The sequence below is a fragment of the Prionailurus bengalensis genome, chromosome B2, assembly GCF_016509475.1.
Source record: "Prionailurus bengalensis isolate Pbe53 chromosome B2, Fcat_Pben_1.1_paternal_pri, whole genome shotgun sequence".
NCBI lineage: Eukaryota > Metazoa > Chordata > Mammalia > Carnivora > Felidae > Prionailurus > Prionailurus bengalensis.
Genome location: NC_057349.1, coordinates 21457701 through 21470604, shown reverse-complemented (window position 1 = coordinate 21470604; position 12904 = coordinate 21457701). Strand labels below are relative to the sequence as shown.

Genomic DNA, 12904 nt, shown 5'->3' with positions numbered 1-12904 from the left:
CGAGGGCCTCTGCATGAATGGGGTAGGACACTTGCCGTGAAACCTGAATGACCCACACCAGCCTTAGAGTTCTGGGGTGGAGCAGCCCTGTGACCAGACTAGTTGAATGAGTTTGAGGAACCCAGAGAGAGCTAGTGTGTCTGAAAGGACCTTGGGGTCAGAATATGCCGCCAACATATGAGGTCTGAGAAATGGGCACAGGCCAGATTTAATTCTAGGAATGGAGCTGTCAGAGGCATTCAAGCAGTGGAGTGGTATGATATGATCCATGTTTTAGACGCTCACTCTGGCTGCTGTGTAGAGAAGGCACAGGAGAAGGGCAAGAGGGAAATCAGGGAGGTCACTTTAAAATATAAGACCAGCAGATGGAAAATCCTGTAGAAGTGTTTTTGCAACACATCTATCCATGTGTTACACATGAATCCTTGTGCATAAATCTGTGCACATTTGTTCAATTCTTAATCTTCAAGACAAATTTCTAGCAGTGGAATTACTTGGAGAAAGGGCACACATATTTAAAATTCTGCTCCCTGTTGCTCAGCTGCTTTGTAGAAAGGTCGTTACCATTTTTACTCCCCTCAGCAATGCGTGAGAGATGCAGTTTGCTGAACCACACCAAGACTGCATATTTCTCATCCCTGCCACTCTGGAAAATGAAAAGACAACTGCTCAAAAGATGTAAATTAAGGGCACCTGGGTGGCTAAGTCAGTTGAACGTTTAACTCCCACTTTCGCTCAGATTATGATCTGAGGATCGTGGGATCAAACCCCACGTTGGGCTCCATGCTGAGTGTGGAGCCTGCCAGGGATGCTCTCTCTCCCTCTGCCTCTCCCCAGCTCCCTCACTGTCTCTCTCAAAAAACAAAACAAAAAAGATGTAATCCTCAAGTGTAGCATGGTGGAGACATGCCTCGATGGCAGTTTGAGTGACAAAGTCACAGGGATCTTAGTTGGAAGTGAAGCTGTGACATCACCGAACCCTCACACCACATCGATTGCCGTTCCTTCCGATCCAACATGGCACAGAGGATGTCCGCACACCGGAGCGCATCCCGGGGTTAGTAGTGACCAGTATCAGTCAACAGAGTTGAGAGCAGAGCCTGAGGGAGCCCACTGAAGGAGCTGGCATTGTCCAGTGTGGGGAAGAGAAACTTTGGAGAAACACTGCAGTCGTGAATATTTGAAGAGCTGCCATCTAGAAGAGAATGTAGACCGATTCGATGTTGCCCTGGGAGGATAGATGGACGTTTAAAAGAAGGATGGGATTTTTGACTCAACATGGGAAAGATGGCTGTAACAATTAGCATCGCTAAAAAACAGAGAAGTCCTGGTTGGCGGCAAGTGTTCGAGCAGAATGAAATGGTGATCTCTCCAGCCGAGTGGGAGGCTGGAGAGAGAGCATCTCAACTCCCCGCCAGTTCTGAGAGCATCTCAACTCCCCACCAGTTCTGAGGCCCGTTGTTGTTTACTGATCCTCAGGGTACATGGAAATGAGAAAAACAAACCCAAGCCTTCTAAAGAAGAGACGCAGGCTTGCCCCTCCCCACCCCCAGCCTTCCTCTCTTGGCCACACTCTGTGGGGAAGAGGCCATTACTGGCTCCTGTTGGTGACACGCCCCACTTCCTGTGAGTGTTCAGGAGGAAGCGGACAGTTAATGTTGCCACTCCTGCTATCAGAGGCCAGAGCAGAAGGGAAGGGGTCAGGTTAGGGAGAGTCTTAACTGCAGATCACATCCAACTTCAGAAATGGCTGAAGCTCCCCAGCTCTGGCAGCTGAACTACTGACTGAATGGAGTTTATGAGCCCACAGCTCTTGGTCACCTTGTTGGCTGAATGGGCAGATTGGAAACTCCCCATGTCTTGTCAACCAGAGATGTAACCCTGGAATAAAGGAGCACACTTGAGCTTTGAACCTGCGGCTCCAGCAGGCTCAGTCCTCAGTCGGAGAACTGGAGTGGGTCGACGTGTTCAGCAAAGGCGTACTCGCCACCAAGCCCTTGAGACTGCTTTGATCTGGTCTCCTCTTCCTGCCTGTAGCAGCAGTGCAGTTCAAGGGCAGCCCCAGTTTTTCAGAATAAGACAGAGGCAGAACCGGAGGTGGGGAATGATCTGTTTCTGACCAGTGGCCCCTTCATTTTCCTGTTGACGTTTGGCTAGAGCTCAGTACCAACTGCTAGGCCTTGGACTGTGGTCACTCAGGGAGGAGGTGTCCAGGGTCAGGCTGGAGCCCTGAGGTGCCTTCCGGTGGTCCAGAATGCAGATCAAAGGCTTGGCCTTAGGAGGCAGTCTAGGGGGCAAAGCTCAGACTCTGAAGCCAGCACACCTGGGTCTGTCCTGGTTGGGAGGGTCCCGGGCATGTCAGCTTCTCCACACTGCACCGGCCTCCTCTGCAAGGTAGAAATGAGAATCTGTAAACTTCCCACCATATAGGTTCTCACCACATGCCCACTACTGTCCCTCATCCTCTGCTCTGTGAAAACTGCTTCCGTCACAAATCTCAGATCTGGATAATAAGGATCACTCTGTAAACGTGCGGATCATATGATAAAAAAGGTGGAGCTCAGCTAGTGAGCCACTTACAGTTAGTTGTCAGTCTCAGATTTCCCGTATTCTCTGTGGTTTTTTGTGGCCTCGTGTTACCGGGCACAAGTAACCTGTCAGCTGTAGAGAAGGTATTCGTTTTTAAATTAATTTTGAGTGATTTATTGAAAGGGTTTGGTACTCATTTACATATTGTAGTATTTTTCATACTTCCTTAGTTCTTAGGTGCTTTAACACATTTTTTTTACACTTCTAGAATTGGAATATGCAGTACAGTAAATATCAAAAGAAACTTGCCAGCCCTTTCCTTTTTTCCTCTCAATGCTGATAGTAAGTGATGGTCTCTAAATCCCAGTCACCTTGGAATGAGGGAGGAGGGCTACTTAGGACAGGGCTATTGGTAGGAGCACCTGGGTGGCTCAGTCTGGTAAGCTTCCGACTTAAGCCCAGGTCACAATCTCACTCACAGTCTGTGAGTTCAAGCCTCACGTCAGGCTCTGGGCTGATAGCTCAGAATCTGCTTCGGATTCTGTGTCTCCCTCTCTGCCCCTCCACTGCTTGCACGTGCTCACTCTCTCTCTCTCTTTCTCAAATATAAATAAACATTAAAAAAAAAAAAAGGACAGGGCAGTTGGTTCCCCAGAACTTTCCTGAGGCTTTATGTGACCAAGAATTAATAATAAATCATCCTTCCCTGATAATATTAGCAAGGAATTATGTGGACATGGGCATGATGCTTGTCTGTGTTTTTTTCCATTTTCTCCTGTTAGATCTGCTTACTCCACCACAGTGACACCCCCCCCCCACCCAGAGAACAGAGGCTCGGCCTGAGGCCTGAGGCCCATCTTCTCCGAGTCTAGGCCATATCCAGCCTGCTGGTGGATGGCTCTGTGGGCTGGGGGATAGACAGTCAGGGACAAGTGTGGGGGCCCTCCACCTCCTAGAGTATGTCTATAGAACCGGAACAGGAGGCACCCAGGGTCTCACCCCCACACACCCAGAGAAAAGAGGATTCACAGGTAGTGTGGGGCAGGGTTGTCGGGGGGTGGGCACGCACTCAGCCACGTCATTGCACCATCGGCCCACACACCTTCATTGCTGCCACTGCTGGGGGTTCACAGGCTGCTTAGCCTTGTCCTCCTCCGGCCTGTCCCCTCTGAAGAAGGCACAGCCCAGAGGGAGCTGAGTTGTACTTCTTTCTAGAGTTGTGACCAGACCATGTATGAAAGCTTTGCCATCTTTCCCATTTCCTAAGTGCTTCCCCAGTACGATAATCCTGTGAAAAGAGCTATTTCTAAAAAGCTGGTCTCCATTCCTCCATCTGGCACAGTTTAACCCCAAAGATGATGATGGTGATGACGATTGTCATTAGGAAAACCAAACCCTTGATGTCACAGAATAAGGAAATTGAGACTGACTGTCTTTTTGTAATCTCTTTCTCTCCTTATAGGCCTTGGGACCTTGTCCATAGGGTGTTTGTTTTAGAACTTGATAAAGTAAGGTCACTTAAATCAGGTCACCTATAAAGCTCCCTTTTTGGAGCAGAGGTACAGACTATGTGTAATGCTTTCTTACATGTGTGTTCCTGGCCCTGCAGATGTCAGGATTGCAACATGCAATTTACTCAACCCGTTGCCCCCGCTACTCTCACAATCCATAAATCCATGTAATATCATGAAAGACACAGAAAGTCTTTCCGGTTCACTGCAGACATTCCTGTGTTAGCACTTCTCAAATTTGACCCCCAGCGTGCCTCCAAAAGCAGAAGAGAACACATACCACTGGCATTTGTGAGGTGGCAGATGCAGAATGATGGCTTGATTTAGGAGCTGGCCAGATCTGGGAGTTCTTTATTCTGTAGCATTGTGTGTCCGAAAAGAGTACCTTTCGTCTGAACAAGCAGACCTGGCAAATCGGATGGTCTTTTATCTCATTAGCATCCATGAAGTTCATGAACGTCTTCCAACAGACCGCAAAGCACTGAGCGCCATTTTTGGATAGCACTTGTGAGAGCTTCAAGGAGGGGTTCAGGGAGATGATATAAAGCTTTAAAAAGAGAGAAATCACTGTATAAATTACACTCCATACTTTAGAGAAAATGTAGGTACCAACCCCTAAATATATAATACAAAAAGTTAAAAAAAAAAAAAAAAAGCCAGCTCGGTTTTTTGCTAAATCACATTGTGTGTACGTGTGTTTGTTCTTTCCAGACATATGAAGATTCATGAGAAGGACCCTAACAGTGCTACAGCTACGGCGCCCCCATCCCCACTGAAGCGCAGGCGGCTGTCCTCCAAGAGGAAGCTGAGTCATGATGCCGAGTCAGAGAAAGAAGACCCAGCACCTGCTAAAAAGGTTCTCACTGCTCCCAGCACAGATGTGCCTAACCACTGGACTCCTGGCAGAAATACCTCTGCCTTTATTTTCACAGTCTGGGGACTTGGCAGACATCCATCTTAAGCTTTTAACCTGTGTTTTCCCACACTGTTTTATAAGGTGTCTGCAGGAAAGAGTACCCGTGTGCACTTCTCTGTGGGTCCCCCTACCTGAGCCCCAAGAGATGAAGAGCGTGTTTCGTAGCTCTGTGCTTTTTCCAGAGCTGGAGTGGAAGCTTCTCCAGCTGGAGTGGAAGCTTCATATGTATTAGGGGCTCCTGTCCTCACTCTTTGATTCTCTGTACCTGTCAGATACTAGGTGCTCCATAAACGTTTATTGAATGGATGAGTGGGTTGAAGGTGGATGGATGGGAGCATTCAGTGAGTGTTGTATGAATAAAGCACTGTCAGTAACATCCTTAATCCCTAGGAAGGAAGCCTCCTTTTCCTTTTAGATTTGGATTGAGTATTGGCTTCTCTTCTGAAGCAGACCCATGTGGAAGACCACCTTCCTGACTTCACTTTTTTCCCTTTCCCCAAGATGGTAGAAGATGGGCAGGCAGGTGACCTGGAGAAGGTGGACGAAGTGTTTCACTGCCCAATATGTTTCAAGGAGTTCGTTTGCAAGTATGGACTGGAGACCCACATGGAGACCCACTCAGATAACCCACTAAGGTAGGAGAAAGGGTGGGACACAGCTGTACTCTGGAAAGCTCTTTTTCCTTCTGTTTCTTTCTGGCCTATGACCTGTCCTTATTCCCCAGTCCTCCAAACTGGGCTAATGGGATTTAACTTGAGTTTGATGACAGCAAGGCAGCTAGTAAGAAAGGTGGATGGTGCAGGGAAGAAACCAGGCTGAGAAATGTCACAAGGAAGAAGTGGCTGTAGCCACAGGGTGTGTTCACCGAGGTTCACTGCACTTCCATTTCGCTGCTGGGAGGGCCCTTGGAGCCTTTGCTGAGAGTCCACTGTGCACAGGGTGCCCCGTCACAGGGGGCTTTTGAGCATCAGGCACATTGTCTATAACACAAAAAAGTGTTGCAGCCCAAGTGATTGTTAGCTTGTGCAACAGTGTGGTAAGGACGGGAGGGCATGCCAGGTGCTCATCCATGTTTCAACTGGATTGGTAGCACAGAAACCTGAGAAAGCAGTTTGGGGTAAGAGGAGTTCTGTTCTGCTTCGTGCAAGATACTCAGCCTAACGTGAAGGCTGTCACAGTAAGATAGTGAGACATGATTGTTCTGCTGTTCTGGGTTCCATTTGTGGTCTTTGCTGCTCCAGCTTTCCTGGTTCTTCGCCTGCCCAAGCAGAGAAGGTGGATGGTGATAGGAGTTTCCAGCAGTGTTCAGGGCAGGGCCGGGGACAAGGTGGACTTGGCCTTCCTTCCTTATCTTCTCGGAGAACTTCTTCATCAGGGAGAAAGTCCTGTGTTCTCCGTGACAGGTCTGGAACATTTTCCTACAGAATTGCCACTTTTAAAATGCTACTGCCACAGTTTCCGAGCATTGAAAAGAACCAGGTGCCATAGGGGCACTAGAAGACTTGGAAGCTGTGGCCTGCAAGGCACAGATGAAGGTTCACCCAGAGCGGAGGTGAGCGCCTCTGTGCCCGCAGCTCTGGGCTTCAGAAGGCAGCTTGGGAGTATGGAAATCTGGACACCTGTCTGACTCACCGACGTATGGGCCAGATTTCCTTCCTCAGGACAAGGCATTTGGGTGTGACTTAGGAGTACAGAAGTCTGACCAGGTTGAAGGCTTCTGTGTTGTAGGAAAAGCCTAACCCTATGGCGGCTTAAAGCCACGTCAGACGATTACACTTAATCACATCAGCTTGACATTTTTTTCCATTAGGGGGAAAAAAAGAATCCATGAAAAGTTTAAACTGCTGAGCAGTTGAAGTGCTACAAAATGTCTTTTCATAACTCCCCCGTCTTGGGGAATTGCAGACCGCGTAGGAGAGGGCAGGGACTGGTGGTCAGAACCCCTGGACCCCATCCTACTCACATGGGGCCTGGATCAGCTATATTTGAACCTTGAAGGAGAGCTGGACCAGGTAGTCCCTGTGTTCCCTTTCCGGCCTTAAATTCTAGGGGTTGGTCTCTTTAACAGCTGTTCTTTTGTCTACCAAGAAAAAGCACTTGGCTCTTCCTTTTGCGGGCCCTCTGGTCCTGAGAGATTTGGGAACGTTAATGGTTTCATTAGCATCCGCAGCATCCCCAGGATGTGGGCTTGTGGTAGGTGGTGAATATTGAAATAGTTTTCTCAACCGAGGACCTGAGCAAACAGAGGAGAAGTGACCAGACAGGCGAGTCGTGGGCAGAGGCAGCAGACAGCACGTGGGACCCCGCCCCCCACCCCACGTTGCTGCCGGCTAGCCACGCGAGCTGGCACTACGGAGGGAACACAGTGCCTGTCTCTGAGCTCCTCTGTGTGTTTTGTTTCACTTCGTGCTTTAGTCTGGGATCACAGTTCATCTTTGGAACTACCTGTTTGTCCCCTTCCAGATAATTCTGTCCTACAGGAAAAATAATTTGAGTCTCACGAGAGATTTTTGAGCAGCTGGAGCCTGTACAGCACCACGTATACCAGTGATAGAGGACACTCGAGTGTCCCCTTCTCACATGGTGGCCTGGATGAGGGAGTGGGTTCCCCTGCAGCGGGGCCCTCTGGACAAGCATTTGCCCCAGGGACAGGCTGGGCCTGCTATTCAGAGGTGGGGATGGGCCCTGTGTTGGACACTGGTTGTCCCGTTCTGCACAGTTTGGTGGGCAATTCACTTGCCGTGACTCCAAGGCCAACAGGGCAGATGATCTGTGAAGTTGAGCCTCAAGTCCTGCCTATTTTCCTCGCCTACTCAGGAATAATGCCCTTTGTCTGGAGGGGGGTTGACTGGAGTTGCTCGGTAGCCTGGCTGGGCCTCAGCCCCTTCTGGCAGCCTTCCACCCCACGGGAGCCCCCAGACGCTGTGCCCACAGCGCATCCATTGTCGGGGGGTGGGTGGTGAGCAAGCCATCCCCCAACTAGTGGCTGTTGTTGTGCGGGGTGGGGCTTGCATCTGGAAACCAAAGGGACTTGATTACAGAACACAGTTAATTTCCCTTTCTCCTCTCTGCTCTCCTGTTCCACATAATAGCCTGCTATCAGAGGAGGCCATGGGGGCAGGCATGAGCCGGCAGGGCCCAGCCAGGCAGTGAACTGTGACAGTAGCCGGTGGGAGAGGCTGCTTGTTAACCCAGAGCTAAAATAGACACCAACTCCATTTGCAAACCCCAAAGGCAGCAGAACCACAGTGGGATGCTACCAGTTCAAACAGAAAGTTTATAACTCAAAACAGCTGTTGGTTTCTCGCTCTTCTGCCCTCACCCCCTCCACCCCCCAAAGCTGGCCAGGTGCCTGTTATCCCTTAATAAAAAGTGTTGGAGATCTAAACCCGTGCAACTGCTGAGGCTGTTCTCCCTTCCTCTGTGTTTCAAATTAATGAAGTGTGTGTTAGCATGGAGCAAAGGGAAGACAGGGAGCTGCTGGTAGCGATTCTAGCTCTTCGTGCTGGGCATTGCTTGTGCCCAGACATGACCAACAGTAAATCCACATCCTCCTAGACAAGGAGGGCTTATTGAGAGCTGGCATTTGGAATCAGGGGTGAGGGACAGTACTTTAAACGTTCTAGTGGTCACATTTTAAAAAGTAAAAAGGGGGTACCTCAGTCGGTTAAGCATCCAGCTTCAGCTCAGGCCATGATCTTACGGTTCGTGGCTTCAGGCCCCGCATTGGGCTCTGTGCTGACGGCTCAGAGCCTGGAGCCTGCTTCGGATTCTGTGTCTCTGTCTTTCCCTCCTCCGCTCATGTCCTCTCTCTCTCTCTCTCTCTCTCTCTCTCTCTCTCTCAAAATAAATAAATAAACACTTATTTAAAAAAGGTAAAAAGAAGTAGGCAAGATTAATCATGTTTCTTTGTTCATTATACCAGTGATACCAAAATATAACATCAACACATAATCAGTATAAAAATTGTCGGGGATGTGTTTTACCTTCCTGTTTACATACAAGGCCTGTGCAGTTCAGTGAGTGAGGTGCAGTAACAGCCCATCTCAGTTTGAACCAGCCACATTTCAGGGGCACAGCAACCCACCACACAGGTGTAGGTCCAGGACAAGCCCACCTACGGCAGGGAGGGCACCGAGGCAGCAGCTTGGCTGTAAAGGCCCCTGGGCTTGTGTCTGAATGACTTGTCTCAGGCTGGCGGGGGCTGGGCCAGGAGGGTTGACAGCTGGGTGGTTACCATGGCTCTGTGACTGCTGCCAAGGGCAAAATATAGCAAAACTTATTGTATAATCTTATGTGGCTTCTCGATTAAAGGTCGGGTGGTGAATAATTTTTAAATTATTTTAGTTAAAACGTATCCAAATGATTGAGTGTTTCTTGTGTGCCAGGCACTCCACCAGACTTGAAGGAAAAAATACAATGATGTTAGAGACAGGGCCCCTCCAGGGCCACTCAGGAAACAAGTAAATGGGAAGTTCTAAAACAAAGTGAAAGGGATACATTCAGGGCCATGAAGGGCACAAGCTGCCTATTGTCGAAGCAGAGGGAGCCTGATCCAGTTAGTGTAAAGCTTCCCTTGACATTTTGCACTGGATGTTGTGACACTTCACTGTGTCCTGTAGGTGGAGGCTGGAGGCTCTCCTCTGCCTGATCAAATTATTGATCTTGATTGTCAGTAAGAAAAGTTTTAAGGTGACGCCATTAAATCTATGTCAAGAATTAGCATGTGGGGAACACACTGGGCTCTGACAGGTTCACCCTTCCGGCTGCATGAGAGCTTGTCCCACACCTGCACGATGAGAATAAGTGATGTTACAGGCACGCAGGCCAGGCTGAAAGCCACCCCCTTCATCTTAGTGGTGGAGGGAGGTGCCAGAACCTTCTTTCTTCTGGATTCTCAAGTGTTCCAAGGAATGTTTGGCTCCCTTCACTGCACCACCCTCCCCGTACACACCCCCATCACCTACAGGGAGCCCCTAAAGACTAATTCACATTGCATTGGGCCCACACTTAAATGTAATCCTAAAAATAAGGAAAAGGGTATAAAAAATATTCATCAGCATCTTGTACTTAAGACTCCCAGGGGTCCATGGCTTGGCCAAGTGGCGGCAGCTTTAAAATGGTGCTGGGGGCTGAGTGAGGAGGCAGGGGGCATGTCCCCCTGGCCAGCCTGGAAGTCGGAGGCACCTTTGTCAGTATCCCCCTCTCCACCCTGCCAGAGGGGCCTCCCCACGACTTGGGCTATTCAGAGCCAAGGAGGCCACCAGCTTCTGCACTTAACCTGCCCACGATGAAGTGCCTCTGACCCGCCCTGACTTCACGCCATGCTGGTTGGTTGAACCGTCCGGGCAGGGTGTTGGGACGCAGTGTGCAGTCTGGCAGATTCCTGGGTGTGGGGAGGGCAAGCCGCCACCCGCCAGCCACCGGCCAGGGCCCTGTCACAGGGCCCTCACTGTTGCTCCCAGCAACTGGGAGAGATTAGTGCAGCTGTTGGATGTCAGTTCTCTGGCTGGACGGGAGGGAGGGCGGGGAAGGGTGGGCACCAGGGCAGGAATGTCTGAACCGGGTGGGGCTCCGAGGAGAGGTTGTTTGCACTTACCCCTTCTTGCCTCTGGAGACAGAGCAGGAAAAAATGGAGCATGAAATCCCTTTTAAGAAGGAATGTCAGTCTCTCGGTTAAAACAATGTAATGGGCAAGAAATTCAGTATATTAAGGAAGCAGCCAGGGTGAGCTGAGTGTTCTCAGCAAGGTATCTCACAGGTTCTGATGACAAGGGCTGGGCCCTCTGGCTGCTCAGGGAGTATTAGTGGCAGGGAAGGCTCACAGGTGAGCCCCTGTCTGGTGTCCAGACATTAAGATTGTGCCATGGGTTGTAGAAGGAGCTGAGGGCATCTGCAAATCACTGTCCTCTGAACAGAAGCATAGCCAAGTGGAGTTAAGCTGACTAGCTCCATCCAGCCCAGCCTGCTACCTGGCATCTCCCTGGCCCCCCAGGCGAGCCGACGCTGTTTGCCCATCTGGAAAATGCATTTGAGGACTTGTGGCGAGGATGAAGGGGGCAAGCCAGTCCTCAGACTGCAACAGACATGGAGTGGGTATCCCATTCCTAGGACATTGAAGAGTCAAATTCCAGGGCTTCCCCCAGGTACTATTTATAATTGACAGAAAACATAAAAGCAGTTTGTCTTCTAGTCTTTATTGTTACAAAGAGCTGTTTTTTTTCTAGTTCTGCTTTCGTAAAGATTGGGAAGCTGAATGGCTGTTTAAATTTGGTTTGAGTCCTACCTACCAAATTTTGTAATCCAACTGTGAAAGCCAGACAGAAGCTTGAAGGAACTTGACAGAAGCTTGAAGGTTCCTTAAATAGTGGAACCACACATCATTTTCCTTAGATTGTTGGGGAGGCCTGAGAGTCCTGAAGAAAGGTGTTTCCTAATGTTTGAGATTTGCCGAAGCAGTTTTTCCAAAATATGTTTAGCATAGTAAATATATGTTTTCCCCCCTTAACTGCCATGATGGTAGATGTGATGCTGGTGTGAAGGGGAGACGCCTGGAGGGGGCGCTGCTTATCTCTTTCGCCTGCTCTTGAGCTTTCGGTTGACTTCAGAGCTCTCTTCTTGGCCCAGAGAGTTGTGGTCACCGGATGAGTACAGCACTACTGTAGCAGGCACTGGGAGGAGCTAATTTCCAAATTGTTTAGCCACATGATTTGGGGGTTTTGTTTTAAAGCTTCTCTGTGGCCTCGCTCTCCACTTCTGTAAATCCCGTTGCTGACACATTTGCCTTCAGATTTACCTTGGCTTGACTCTTCATCTTTGAAAGGTGCGCATGCTTCCTTCTCATCTTAAGTACTTTGGAAACCCACTCCAAAGAGCATGGACACATTGCTAATTTCAGGGCTGGTGTCCTTAATGGTGAGACCTATTCCTTTTTTTTTTTTTTTTTTAAGTCTATTTACTTTTGAGAGAGAGAGAAAGAGCACAGGTAGGTGAGGGGCAGAGAGAGAGGGAAACACAGAACCGGAAGTAGGCTCCAGGCTCTGAGCTGTCAGCACAGACCCCAACACAGGGCTCGAACTCACAAATCGCAAGATCATGACCTGAGCGGAAGTCGGACACTTAACTGACTGAGCCACCCAGGTGCCCCAGGTGAGAACTATTCCTGATGTGTAACTGTTGGCTCTGCTGTGAGCCTTCCAAACCGCTGGCTTTGTTTAGGGCTTCCTCCGTTCCCTACCCAGAATGCCCAGACTGTAGTAGCACATTTGTCACACTGCATTTCTACCCCAGCACAGGCTTACGTATAGTTTTCTTTGAAGAAATAAATAAGAAGGAAGGCTTTAGTGTCTTCTTACAAGGGCGTGTGTTATAAAAGAACTGATGTCAGAGTGCCTGAGTGGCTCAGCCAGTTAAGCATCCAACTTGGGCCCAAGTCATGATCTCACAGTTCATGGGTGTCTTTGCTGTCAGCATGGAGTCTGCTTCAGATTCTCTCTCTCTCTCTCTCTCTCTCTCTCTCTGTCTTTCTCTCAAAATAAATACTAAAAACTAAATAAATAGATAAGTAAATAAATAAAAGAACTGATACCACAGTGTTCTGCCTCATTACCACAGGCACACTGTGACAGGGGTCAGTCCTCAATTCGGTGACTTGAAAATTCTGACTTTTGTCTTTTTAAGACTGGTGGTGGATGTGGGTATGAATAAGAGCATTCATTTTCATTAAAGTCCTTTGAGAATTAAAAGGACAGCCAGTCCCCTCAGCTAACGAAGGAGAGTATTTCCTTGACCTGCTGGAGCTGGCTTGTTCTGTCCTTGCCTTGCTGTCTGTGTGCCTGTGACAGCCAGGGGCAGGGGCTGAGCTGTGGCTGGAGTGGTTGGGTCTCTGTGTGGCTTCAAGACCAGTGCAGTTAGTTCACTGTTCCCGTGAGACTCAGGCTTCTCCGAC

The 12904-nt window shown here is 49.2% G+C and overlaps 1 protein-coding gene across 4 annotated transcripts in view; it reads left to right on the top strand.

Annotated features, from left to right (window-relative positions):
* RREB1 (ras responsive element binding protein 1) overlaps nucleotides 1–12904 on the top strand; it is a 134253-nt gene that overhangs the window by 91030 nt on the left and 30319 nt on the right. For all 4 annotated transcript variants that reach the window (XM_043590882.1, XM_043590881.1, XM_043590880.1 and 1 more), the window contains 2 exons: nucleotides 4752–4896; nucleotides 5458–5591. In XM_043590882.1, the coding sequence (XP_043446817.1) occupies nucleotides 4752–4896; nucleotides 5458–5591 (279 nt within the window). The remainder of the gene's footprint in view (nucleotides 1–4751; nucleotides 4897–5457; nucleotides 5592–12904) is intronic.